At 52.9% G+C, this 12,963-nt stretch overlaps 1 protein-coding gene across 1 annotated transcript in view; it reads left to right on the forward strand.

Annotated features, from left to right (window-relative positions):
* Positions 1 to 12,963, forward strand: part of SLC39A11 (solute carrier family 39 member 11) — a 76,218-nt gene that overhangs the window by 31,557 nt on the left and 31,698 nt on the right. The window contains exon 6 of the mRNA XM_061455231.1: positions 11,993 to 12,163. Coding sequence (XP_061311215.1) covers positions 11,993 to 12,163 — 171 coding nt within the window. The remainder of the gene's footprint in view (positions 1 to 11,992; positions 12,164 to 12,963) is intronic.

Consider the following 12,963-nt stretch of genomic DNA (forward strand, 5'->3'; position numbering starts at 1 on the left):
TGCTACTCAGCACAGAAATAGGCTGCTCCTGGCTCTGGAGTCGGATCCAGGGAAGCAGTGAAGAGGTGCTGTCCTCCCATTTGGAGGCTGCATAGGGAGTTACTTCATCTGGCTTTGGATGCAGAATAACTGCAGCGTATGAGCAGAGAGCTCAGATTGTGCTTTTCCTCCCTTATTTTCCTCGTAGGCGGTGGAAGCAGGAGGGTTGGTGGGACTGGAACAGCCCCAGCACCCAGAGCAGGAGCCAAGCCTGGCAGCTGCCTGCGAGGGAGGTGTGATGGGAGCGTGCTCCCCCAGCATCCCCATTGCCTGGGATGGGCTGGGGTGGGGGGGGACCAAAGGCAGCGGGGCAGGACCCACTGCTGGGTGTGAACCATTGCAGCTGAGGCAGCAGCCGGGTTTGGTACTTGGCATCTTGGGTGCTCCACAAACAAGGCCTTTGTTTTTCCTTTCTAAAGACCTGGCGCTGCCTCATCTGTATTTGTTATAAGCTTAAACTAAGTCTCTATTTTCTAAACTGGGTTATCTGCGAGTCCTAAAGCTCAAGCATATTCACTGCCATCTGTGTGTCTCTACCTAGCAGCAGAGTGCTTGCCCCAGGCCCTACTTTTGCCCTCCCGGTGCGAGCTGAGCGGGTGATGCCCCCCGTGGTACATGCTGCTCAATGAGAACCCTGGCCTCAGGGGCATCTGGAGAGAGGAAGCAAAGCTGAGATTGATTCTCTTCAAAGCCCCGAGATGTATCTGTGGCAGCAGATGGTGCGAACCGCCTTAAAGTCAGTATGAAATAGCACTGAATTCCCAATTACATAGAATGAAAGCAGTGCTTGCTTATTTATTTGTTTTCCTACCGGTCGTGGCTGTCCTCTTTGTACAGGGGGCTCTGGCCATGGCGTGGTGCTTGCTTGCGAGCAGGTGATGGGATTTCACAGCATCCATAAGCAATGTTCAGCTTTAAAATAAGCAATAAAGTGTTTGTTAGGCTTTTTCCACCCAGGAGTCCTTCTCCAGTGCGCAGATGGGGCTGTGCCCTGGTATCGCATCCCAGGGAGTGCAGTTAGTAGAGTAACTCTGGGGGGTTTTTGAAGTTGTGTGTTGTTTTCCAAGGGGAGCTCGGCAGCATTCCCAAAGCCTGGAGAATGGCTGATTGAGATGAGCTCTTAGGCAGCAGCTCTTCCCTGGGAGGGTGCTGAGGCGCTGGCACAGGGTGCCCAGAGAAGCTGTGGCTGCCCCATCCCTGGCAGTGTTCAAGGCCAGGTTGGACACAGGGGCTTGGAGCATCCTCCTCTAGTGGAAGGGGTCCCTGCCTGTGGAAGGAGCCTCATTGCTGGGTGCGAGAGCCCTGTGAAGCATCCATCACTTCCTGCATTTGGTCAGGGTTTTGCTGGTTTGCTTCTGGGGTTGGTCCTTGGGGAAAGCAGGAGTGGCCCCAGGACAGTGCCTCTGTTTTAGACATCGGAGTCCCGCTGTGTGCGGGTCGGAAATGCCTTCAGCTGAAAGCAGGAGTTTGTGGGAGGCTCAGTGCTGCGGCTCTCCATTGAAAAGGCGGATAAGGGATGTGTAAAATAATCCTTTCTTGGAATACTAGCAGAAAAGGTAAGAAATGGGTGTTTTTTCCATGTATGTGTGTGCTGAATTCCCGCGGGAGGAGAGCTTAGCGCCGTTCTGCGGCTGAGTCATCCCACCCTGGGCTGAGAGAGATCGATTGGCTTCGGATTCAAGGGAGAAAAAAGGAGCCCAGCTCCTTGACATTGATTCTTGAGAGGTATTTGCTGCCTTCCCCCTGATCCAGGTCTTTGCCCAGCCAAGGGCAGCCTGCAGCACACAGGCTCCTGTGGATCTCCTAAATGTTGAGGGCCAGGAGCATCCTCTCTGCTGCATCCCCAGTGGCTGCAGTGAGGAGCAGCGTGTTTCTGCTCAAGACGTGAGTTTTCATTCCTGAGACAATCATCCCAGATCCATAAATTGGAATTTGTTGAAGGAAAAAAGCCCAGACCCTTGTTGCTGCTGAGGATGAACCCTCCCTTTCGCAAAGTAATGCTGCAGGTTGAGCCCTGGGTTTGCTTTTCTGGTTTTACCCCAAAGACTACCCAAAATAGGAGAATTGAAGTGTTTAGTAGTAGGCTACAAAGTGCTGTCAGACAGAAGGAAAAGCCTGGGATCCTTTCCTTAACGTGGGAAGGCATCTCCTGCTCTTCTGTCCGTTTCCTTCCCTTGCTGCAGCAGCCGCGTTTGAAACCTGCTTTGTTTGCACAGGCACTGCTGTAGGGGTGGAATTAGTTTCTGTGGATCGAGGGGGTAGTTTGTGTGTGCGATACCATCGGGATATCACGCGCCGGAACAGCGAGCGTGGGATGATGGATTGTGCTCCTGGAAGCAGCCTGATGGTGTGGCTTTGCCAGGAGAGCAGGCAGGAATCCAATCTGCTTGTCCCTTTGGGGGGGAGCTGGGATTGATTTTGTACATTGGAGGGTTGAGAACAAAAGAGCACTTTTATTTTCCTCTGAAAGCCATTATTTATTCATTTTACTTTTCAGACTGTGGAAATAGCCCCTTTTCCCTTGTGTTGGGTCTGCCCGTCCGTGGCAGTGACCGATCCAGTGGGATCGCTGCCTTTCCCTCCCTCCGGGCTGTGTCTCGTGGGCGATAAGGATGGGAATCCCAGATGAGTCCCTATTCCAGAGCACATGTGAGGCTGCTGAACAGCAGATTCAGCCTGGGACTGGGAAACTCTCTCTAGGAACTGGCTTGTGAGGAGCTGGTGTGTGCTGGGGAGGCATCGCCGGCTGCGGGTCACTGGTGGGAAGGGCAGGATCTGGTGCATGGCCCATTACAGAGGCTGCAGCTGGGCTCTGCACCCCCAGGTTTAGGTACTGCTTGGGAATTTCTCCTCACTATATCTGTGGAAGGGGATTAGAACTGGATGAGCTCTAAGGTCCCTTTCAACCCAAACCATCCCATGATCCTGTGATATGCAGGTGTGTGCCAAGTGAGGATGATGCCAGAGCACCCCTGGCCCGGAGGCAGGGTTGGTTGGTTGCAGATGTGGTCCTGATGCGCTGGGATGTTGGTGGGACCTTGCAGTGACAGCGCTGAGCCCGTGGTCACGACCTCTGCACTGGGCTGCCTTGGGGCTGTGGGCCCCATCCTTCCAGTGCAGGAGAGCTGCCTGGTCCCTTAATAGCTCCTCATCAAAATCCGTTTTCTTTCTGAGGTTGTAATGAGATTGTGGTCTGATCTTGTTCTTCCTTCCGAGATTCGCTGCCTCTCCTCTCACTCAGATCAGGAGCTGTCGCCTGCCAAGGATCCGAGAGCCGAACATAGCTCAACCCTCTGAAATGAAATGATTAAATTAACTCGGATGTGTAAGATTCCAGCAGAAAATGATTCAGCAACGCACTTCATCTACTGGGAGCTCTGTAAGGAGATCTTGGAAGTTGGTGTGAATTGGTGTGCTTAAGAGGACCTGGTGCATGTAATTACGCTGAGCATCGCACTGTCGCTCTCACCCAAGAAATTAATCTTTAAACATGGCAGACGTGAAGCAGGGAGGGTTCTGGCATTCCTGCTGCCAGGAAGCAGTCTGTGCCGCTCGAGGAGCAGCACCTTGGCCTTGTGGTTACTGCGGCTTCCCACCGTGTGCCTGGCTTGTGTCCTGTCACCTCTGTCGCGGTCGTCGTCCTCCTCATCCTCATGGAAGCGGCTGCCCTGGCATTGATGTTGCTGCCATCAGGGAGCTGGGTGTTTGAGGATGAATCCCTGTGGCTCTGGAGGAATAGGGTGCTGGGTTAATGGATCCAGATGAGATTTCCAGAGGGTTGGTTTGTCTGGGCCAACTCTGGCCAACACATGCTGTTCCTTCCCTTCATCTCATTCCTCCAGCGCTTTTCCCTTCACATGAAGAGCTGCGTTAAGGATTCGTTTTCCCATACAAAAGTGCCCCCAGATGCACGCTGGCAGCTCTTTGTAATGATGAGAGCTTTCCCAGGGAAATGTCCTGTTACATTCCTGGTGAATCCCAGGAATTACCTGGTTTCTTGGGCTGCTGGGGTTAGACGATGGCACGCGGAGGGCTGGAGCAGTGATTTCATGTGGTACTCGATGGATCACTGGAGCAGCAGGGGAGAAGTTCGTGAATTAGGATCAAGGTTTGGGGGGACAACGGTGATGCTTGAAAGTGGGGGAGGCTGAGAAGGGAGCCAAGTGATGCAGGATCAGCAAGGATGCTCTGGGGCAATTGCTGGGGGCGTCACAAGGAGGTACCTTGGGTCCCAAGGGAGCAGCGGGGGAGTGCTGAAGATGTGCTGGGTCTCTTTTCAGGCCAGGTTGTTACTGGTGTGCTGTTTGAGCTGGGCTTTGGGCATCAGGCTCCACTCGCTTGGTAGCTGATGCTCTCTTTGGGGACGCACGGGTCAGCCTGGCCCGCTCCAGCGTCCTCCTGGCTCCAAACTTGAGACAGATCCCAGCAATAATCGCGTGTCTGAGAGCAAGTGGTAGTCAGTCATGCTGAATTAAACAACCTTTTATGAAAGCTCCTGTGCACGCTCGGATAAATGAAGGCGCCTAATAGACAGTGAGTCATGACACTCTATTTATCTTCCTTGCTGAAAGCCTGAGCAGATGCAGGGACCTCTTGTATCTGCCAGAAACGTTGGAAACCGAATTTGTTACGTACGGGGGGCTGTGGGGTGAGCTCGTGCCCACAGGCTGGGGCTGCAGTCACCATAGCGTGCAAAGGGGTGGCACGGGTGTCCTGCTTCCCTCCCTGCCACCAGCACCCAGGGGTGGGATCAGTGGCACTGGGCTGTGTGGGGCACCCGGAGCCTCGCCAGTGCTCTTCGAGCAGTAAATAAATTGCTATTTTTAAAAGTAAATCCTTATTTTGACCATAGTTGGGCAAGTCCAAGGAGCTCTTTTTCGGCAGCTTTGTTCTGTGTGTGTGCAGACATTCCAGCAGCTGGATTCCCCCCACTTTGGGGACTCATTCCTTTAAAAAAAGAACCTTTTCCCTTGGTGGTTTTATTTCCAGCTCCGACGTGATCTGTGCTGTCAGAGCTGATCAGAGCTGACGAGTGCAACCCGGGATTCCTGCCTGCTTCCCTTTGCCCAGCTCGGAGCCTGCGGCACTCGCTGCCTCTCCCCGTACCTGTCTGTGGAGGGGATAACAGTTATCCCACCAGAGGTGCTGTGCTTAATTACCTACAGTAATTAAACCTCTTATGGAGGTGGTGGGTAAGAGCAGCGTGCCTGCATGGCAGCAGGGAGCAGATGCTCGCTAGCACCCATCTGCTTTTTAGCATCCCTCGATGCCCTTTTGTGCTCTCTGGAATTCCTGCCACAGTGGCAAAAGGAGGGATGTGGAGGAGTTTAGGACCAGGCCGGGTTGGATGGGGCTTGGAGCAAGCTGCTCTAGTGGAAGGTGGCCCTGCCCGTGGCAGGGGTTGGAGCTGGATGAGCTTTAAGCTCCCATCTCTATGTGTGCAAGGAATAACTTTGGTTGCTTGTCTGCACTATGGGTTGGGCACTCAGGGGATTAGTGGTTTCAGACTCCAATGGTGCCAGTAATCCTTGAAACGAGCCTTTCAAGAACGGAGAATATGAAGAGAGATAACGGTGGTGTCCTCAGAAGGCAGAGCTGTTGCTGTACTGCATTACAATGCATGGTTGCTGCCAGGAGTGTGCATGTATCTGGCTCCACTTCCTGAGGGCTGTTGATTTTGATGCAGTTTTACTTCTAGGGCTTCCTTATGGTCAAAAAATGATGGAAAATGAGAGGCTGGAGAGAAGGGAATGGCGTGTGAAGGGGTGAGCTGGGAAATGGTGCTGCCTGCCCTACTGCAGCCTTCACATGAAGGAGGGATGCTCATCACCGAGAGTGGTCCTCCCTCTGCCCAGGTCCCTGACTGATGGCACTGACTGAGCAGCGATGCCTGTGGTGTTCCAGCAAGAGGTGGGGTCCAGAATGGAATTTGCAGACCAGAAGTGCTGCTGGGACCTGTGTGCTGATAGGGATGAAGCCCAGCTGCCACGGAGCGGTTGTTACATCTGCTCAGAGCTAATGGAGCATTGAGGGTTTATGGAGGTGAGCGGAGCAGGGAATGGGCTTGGGTTTGTAGAGTGAAGATGTTCGTAGCATCACGCTTGCAGTGGAGGAGAGCCTTTCTGTCAGGGGCTGGGTTTGACAATTGAGCCTTGGGGAACCTTAGACGTATTTTGAGTAACTTTGATTTATCTCAGGCACGAGGGGGGACAATTTAACATGCAATTATGTTCTGTACCTCGGGACAGGATGGCAGTGACTTGAGTTATTGTTTTCTTTAGCAAATCCTTCCTTCATTCCCTACCCCATCCCCAGCTAAAGGCTCACACCCGGCTTGCTCAGCCTTTTCTTGAGCAGCTATAACGCATAAAGCACGTTTCCAGCTGCACGCAAGCAGGTGCTGGCAGTGAGGAGTGTGCTGAGTGGTGTGGGGCTCCGAGGAGCCCAAGGGAACTTGGCAGCAGCTCTGCTGGAGCCGGGCCGGCCGCTGGCTCTGTGTGTGGCTGCTGCTTCCCTGCTCCATCCCGATGCTCCGCTGTTCCCTGTGGGTGCAGTTATAATGGATATCATAGGAGCAGGTGAGAGATAGAGACATTGCTGAGTGGGGGCTTTAGAAATAAGAGTATTTGATGCTTTCCTTCCTTTGCCTTGTTCCCGTGTGCATCAACACCAAACAGTATTACAAATAGCCGGCGAGCAGCAGTTCATCATGGATTTTAACAAGTGTTTTGTGCATCCATCTCTGCCTCCCTTCTCCCACACTTTCGAGACGGGAGCTGACAAAGGTTTACAGATGAGGGTGCTAATTCATCCCTTGTCAGTTTAAGCTGAAGGAAAGAATGATGGAGCCCGTAGTAAGGGATTTGTGTTGCTCTGAGAGCCCGGAGGTCCCTCCCTCAGCTGCTTTCAGCTCCATGCCCCTCCTCAGTGAGGCAAAGTCTTGTTGCACGAATTTGATGGGGAAATCAGTGGGGAAAAGATGAAGGAGGGTTTTTGGAGCTTGATTTTTCAAGCATCTGAAGGGAGGATCCAAATTGCCATGAGTGTGTTTGCTCTGGAATGGGGAAAGAAGGAGATGCTGGGGTGCTGCTTGGGAGAAAGTGTGCTCACCACAGGGTACCAGCTCCTACAGTATGCTGAAACTCACCGGTGCCATGGGACTGGGCTGGAGGCGGAGGATTGGAGCCAAATCGAGCCTAAAGTGGCTCTTAGGCCACCTAAAAGGGGTTGCACGGGCTCCTCACACACTTCTCCAACAGGGATTTGAAGAGCCCCAGCCCTGATCAGCAGCCTGGTTGAGCACATTTAATTTCAAGCATTTGAGAGCTGTTGGAGGAGAGGCAGGGCTAAAGCCAGGCCTAAGTGGAGAGAAGGAGACGGGCTCTAAAGCAGATGTGAAAAGCTAGAGAGCTCCATAGGCTTTGGTTTGAATGTGGGAGCTGAAGCAGTGCAGTCATGAGGGTTTCTTTGAGCCCAGGGTAAATAGCATCTTCGTCTGTTTGTGTAGCGCTTGCGAGCGCAGTAAAGCTGAGCTCACGGCTAATGCAAACAGTTTTCATTAAGAAATAATCAGAAATAAAAAGCCATTTCACATGCTGATAAGGAGCCAGTTGGTTTTTATATTTCACCAGCAGTTTAAGCCATACTCAAAGCCATTTATCTTTTTCCAGGGCTGGCTGCAGAGGATATGAAAAATGCAGCAGGCTGCACATATGTAATTAAACTTTTGGCAGAATCTTTGCCCTGCAGCTTTGCTAAGAAATCCAATAATGATAAATGGAGTAGAATGTATGGAGCATGTTCTGTGAACAAGACTTAAAATAATGTATGTGGTGCAGATAATTATTTGCCACATAATTGTCTTGGCAGCCTTCTCGCGAGCACCCTCGTCTGATTGTGTCAGCTATTCTTTAAGAGCCCCCTCCCTTGTTCTCCTCTTATCACCACTCCAATTTGCTATTGAGGCTTTCCTGACTTCCAGCCAAATCCGTGTTTTGCTGTAATTATTGTTTTGTTCCCCTTAGCCTGGGTGAGAGGCAGCGTTTCAGGCTGGGAGCGCTCTGGGTGCTGTGCTTTGTGTGACAGCCGCACGCATCCCCTCCCGTGCCGTGTCCGGTGCTGTGCCGGGATCACCCCTCCACTGTAATTATCCCTCTTTTCCCTGGTTTTTTAATCGTTTCCAGCACCAATTGGCAGTAAACCCCATTGCTTGACCCGTGTGCGCTCTGTAGGCTCGCTGTTAGATGTGGCACTACTGGGAAAATGATGCTGGGGTTGTCTCCCTCCGTTTGGTCTTGCTGCCTTTATCCTCTGCTAATGCACTGATAATGTGTAGGAGAGGCAATTTGGTGTTCAGATTGCCCAGGCACACCACCCGCAGCACTTCCCTGGTAAAAGCTGCATCTATCCTCTTTATTTCCCACATTTGCAGAGGGCTGTGGCATCTCCCCATCCTTTGTCACCGCTGTCCTTGAAGGTGCTTCAGATCTGCTTGTAGAGTGTCGAATGTGCATCAACAGTTTTGTCAGGAGTAGGAAGCAGACTACTTGTAGGTAAAATATAGTAATAATTAACAAAAAAGGGATCTAATAGAAGTGGTAGGAGTGTGTTGGGGCTGGGTGATACCTTTGTGGGTGGCAGGCTCGTGTTAAGCAATGGAAGTGGTCTGAGCATTGCCTTTTGTTCATGAGAGCCGTGAGATGGATCTTTCCTGGTAATCTGATGATGGGGAGAGGGGGGTAATTTTCATCAGAATGGGGAAAGCTGAAGCTTCCCCTGTTACAGACGTGAGACGAGCGTTGGCCATTGAATCCCTTGCTGTGCTTCTTCACAGAGGATGCTTATGAGCATGGGGGGAGTGTGGATGCACCTGGCTGATGCTCTCAGATATCTGATATCTGCAGGCATGGGTGGCCCCAAAGTGCAGCTGGGCCCCTCTGTGGTGGTTGCAGCTCCTTTCTGGGGCTTTCTCCCATGCTGGTGGCTGTGCATTCAATAGAGCAGGCTTTTTCTCAGCCAAAATTCACCTGCAGGCAGGAGCTGGGGGAGCTGAGATCGAAACCTGGAGCAGGGAGCTGGGAAGGATTTGCTTTGATGGTTAAACACCAGCAAAAGCCTCGCTGTGCCTTGCTGCAGGAGTCCTGGGGTACGGTGCAGACCCAGAGCGAACCCCTCAAACCCAGGGACAAGGGAAATGAGAAGAAAGTACAGCTGGGATGAGGCATGAAAAGCCCAGTGAACCATCAGCTCAAAGCACTGGTGGTTAACGTGCAATGAGTGCATTGCGAGTGGTTTGGATGGCTGGGTTGAGCTGGAGCTGGAGCAGCTCTCCCCTTCCTGAAGGCTCCGTGTGTGTCCCGAGGGGACCGTGAGCATGGTGCCACCACATGGTCCCCTCCCTGCCACAATCCCTGTGATCCCCTGGGAATGGGGCCTGAGCAATAGCCTAAAGGGAGATAGATGGGAGCATCACGGGGGTGGCACAAGTGAACGTCTCTGCGAGCAGAGCAGATGTCGAGGCAGAGTTGTTTTGTTCAGAGCCAGAAAGTCAGGTTTTTGGAAAGGCTGCTGCCATTTGGTCGATCAGTTCTGTCAGTGCCAAGCGGAAAGCGGCTTGGGAGGGGTTGGGTTCTTGGGCTCATTCTGCCTAAACCGTGGGGATACAACTGAGACATCCGGGTTCCCTTTTTACAAGGGCACGTAGTGACAGGGCAAGGGGGAATGGCTTTAAATTGGCAGAGTGAATTCAGATTAGACAGGAGGAAGAAATTGTTCACTGTGGGGTTGGTGAGAATTAAACAGTGATGGAGCACCCTGCCTGGTGTCAGTGCCACTGTTCTCAGCTGGTGCTGCGAGTGATGAGAGCGCGGTGGAGGTGCTGCTGCACTGTCAGCAGCAGCTTTTCTGGCCTGATGGAAGAAAAACCAAATCCCTGATCTCACATCCTGCGTTCCCCCGAAGCCTGCAAAGTGCAGAGCTTCCCCAGACCCCCCAAACCCCCACTTCCAGCACCCATCCTGCATTTGTGCCTCGCATAAACCACTTCAAGAGTTTACGCTTGCGTTGCAATCACTCCTGCTTCTATGGAACACTTGTTGCTCTCTATAAAGGGAGAAGCGCTGGTGTTTTGTCACTTGAATGTAAGTGCTCTTCTCAAAATGGTTTACATGGTGTTTTTCCTCCTCCCTGGGAAGCCCTCAATGGCAGAGGGGGATTCCTGCACCTTTCTGCATCCTCACATCACCCTGCGGTGATGGGGCTGCGGCAGCACTGGGTGCAGCCCTGTGGGTCAGCATCAGCTGAGGAAAACTCTGTTTGGGGGACCAGGGGGTGCGTGCCAAGCAATTAAAGTACCGCAGTGGTCTGGCAGAAGGAGGGGATGTCATCTGTAAGTGGCTTTAGCCTTGGCTGCCCCTTTGCCAGCCAAACCACGCCAGCGTTCCTGCAGTGAATTGGACAAGCTGCTCCGCTGCATCTAATTGCCCTTGCTGTTGCTTAAAACCATATTTATCTTTGGCCCCATGGGCTGGGAGGGAGCTCTGCCATCAAATGTGACTGCGTGCTATTGACTGGGCTGGGATTCGGGGACAAAGTGGCTGGCTCCATATGGCTAATGACACTGTTTAGCAGTGCAGCATCTTGCTGTGCGGTGGAAAGCACGAGCGTTGTGATTTGCAGCCCTGGTGACACTGTCCAGGGATGCTCCTGTGCATGGGAGGTGGCAGGAGGTGCCTGCTCCCACTGCTCTCAAGTGGGGTTTTAGTCTTTGAGCTGCTCTTTTGCTACCAAACACTATTAAATTGGTGTGTGTGTGTCGTCTGCATTGCTGAGGACCGTTTTAGGATGCCTTTGGGTGTCCGTGTTTGTGTTGCAGATGGCCAGATGCACTGCTGCTTTCCCAAGGTGACCTCCTGTGTCAATTTGCATGAGCCCTCTTATCCCAAGGTTCTTAATTGGTGCTGAAACACATGCTGTGTGGTGTGTGATGTGATGGCCAGGTACCATCCTGCCTCCAAATAGCAGGGGAAGCAATTGGAATTCCATCAGAACAGCTTTGGATGGCTCCTTACACTGTGTCTGTGAACAAAACCAGGGAGAGCGTGGCTCAAGGGACAGCAGGGAGAATTCTGTAAATCCAAGGGGAGAGAATTATATTGTCTAAATGTCAAGTCTTTAATACTGAGCCATAGCTGTGCGGGGTGGAGGAATCTGTGCTCCTCGTCTTGGCATCCCTTCACCTTTTCATGCTGGAGGTCTCAGTGTGCGTGGGCTTTATTATGGTGCTGCCTGGTGCTGGTTCACAGCCCTAATTGGGCCTGAGGTTGTAGTGGCATGGTTTTAGATAACTGATTGCAGTGAAGCTGATGGTAATGGTCCTGCTGGGAGCAGAGGTCTGGGAGAGCCTGGAGTTACCTGGTGATGTCTTAGCAAATGGCAGTGGCAAATCTTTTGGTGGCAGAACAGTCACTAAATACAGCTCAATGCACTTGTTTTGTGACTGGGGTGAGTGTTAATGGGGCTTTCCTGTACCGGTGATGGCAATGGAACTGCAGACCTGCAAAGTTTGGGGGGGGGGGGGGGGGGGAGCAATGGACTTTCCATGGGTCCCTGCTGCTCATCATCCTCACCAGCCATCATCCCCAGTGCTTGTCCCCACCACACTGGGACTTTGAAGGGGTGGGTGATGCTGGGGAGCCATTTGGGTCCCCAGGGGAGGAAGAGGAGGCAGAAGATGAGCTTGTGCTTTGACTCAGAGACTCCCTAGCCCATGGACTCTGCAGTTTGCCTGGGGGGAAACCTCTACCCTGGAACATAGGGAGCGACACATGCACCTTCAGCCCTGCTCTGGTCAGTGTTAGTCCTTCTCCCTGCTCTTTCCCTCTGGGAGGGGAGGCGGGAGGTGCCCCGCTCTGTCCCCCTCTCTTCTCACCTGTCTGTCTTTCTGTCCCTGCAGACAAAGGTGAGAACGGGGAGCCCTACCAGAGGAGGAAGGGTGCAGGGGCCACCCTGCCGGACCCCCCCCCAGCGTTCCCTGTGGCCAGGGATGGGGTCCCCACGGCCAGCAGCAGCAGCTGGAGGCGGATTATGCTCATGATCCTCGCTATCACCATCCACAACATCCCAGGTAGGTCCTGCCCCTCCGGCCCTGCTCACGGGCAGCCCCTTCCCGAGGCCATCCCAGGAGGGTCACACACGGCTGCTGCCACCTTCTCTCCCTTCTTCTGTCCCTTGCTGCTCGCAGATGGGTGCGAGATCCCCACATGGGTGCCTGGTGCCTTGTGATGCGATCTCTCGCATCAGGTCTTGCTCTTTGGTACGGCTGAACCGTGTCAGGTCTTGGCAGCCAAACCCCTCGCGGAGAGAGGGATTGGGAGGGACCTGGAACATCTGCAGCCTCGCTCGCTGTTGCCAGCCTGTCGTGGGGACACGCTAAAAGGGGAAGGGTTTTGCACTAAGGGAGCAGTAATTGGATTTCATCCTTCAAACGCAGTGTCAGGGAGCCAGGTGCTGTGTGCACCTCGGTGCCTTGGGCTCTTGTCTGAGGATTCCCGTCATTCAGCAAGGAAACAGAGGAGGTTCTGTAGAGGAGTGAACCAAGTGTCACCTGTAGCAATAGGTTAATGGGAACATGGCCCTGGCTGCTGCGGAGGCGTTGCTCTAACCTTTCGTTGCTTGTCCAAGAGCACAAAGCCTCCCTTGGACAGTTACAGAGGCTCAGGAATTCTCTCTTGCGTCTTAAAGGTCACAATATTAAAGCTTAATAACAAGAGAGGAGCATGACTGTGGCCTGCAGAAGGTCTGTGCTCAGCCCCTGTCCTGGGGCTTGGCTCAGCTCAGTGGGGTCTCTGGCTCACCATGGCGGTGTCCGACCCTGCCAAGCCCTGTCCCACATTCCTTCTCCTGCTCTATTCTACCTGGTGCTTG

The sequence above is a fragment of the Pezoporus flaviventris genome, unplaced genomic scaffold, assembly GCF_033815535.1.
Source record: "Pezoporus flaviventris isolate CSIRO_AGI_PZ_B2104156 unplaced genomic scaffold, CSIRO_AGI_Pfla_v1 ptg000020l, whole genome shotgun sequence".
In the NCBI taxonomy this organism is placed as follows: Eukaryota; Metazoa; Chordata; class Aves; order Psittaciformes; family Psittacidae; genus Pezoporus; species Pezoporus flaviventris.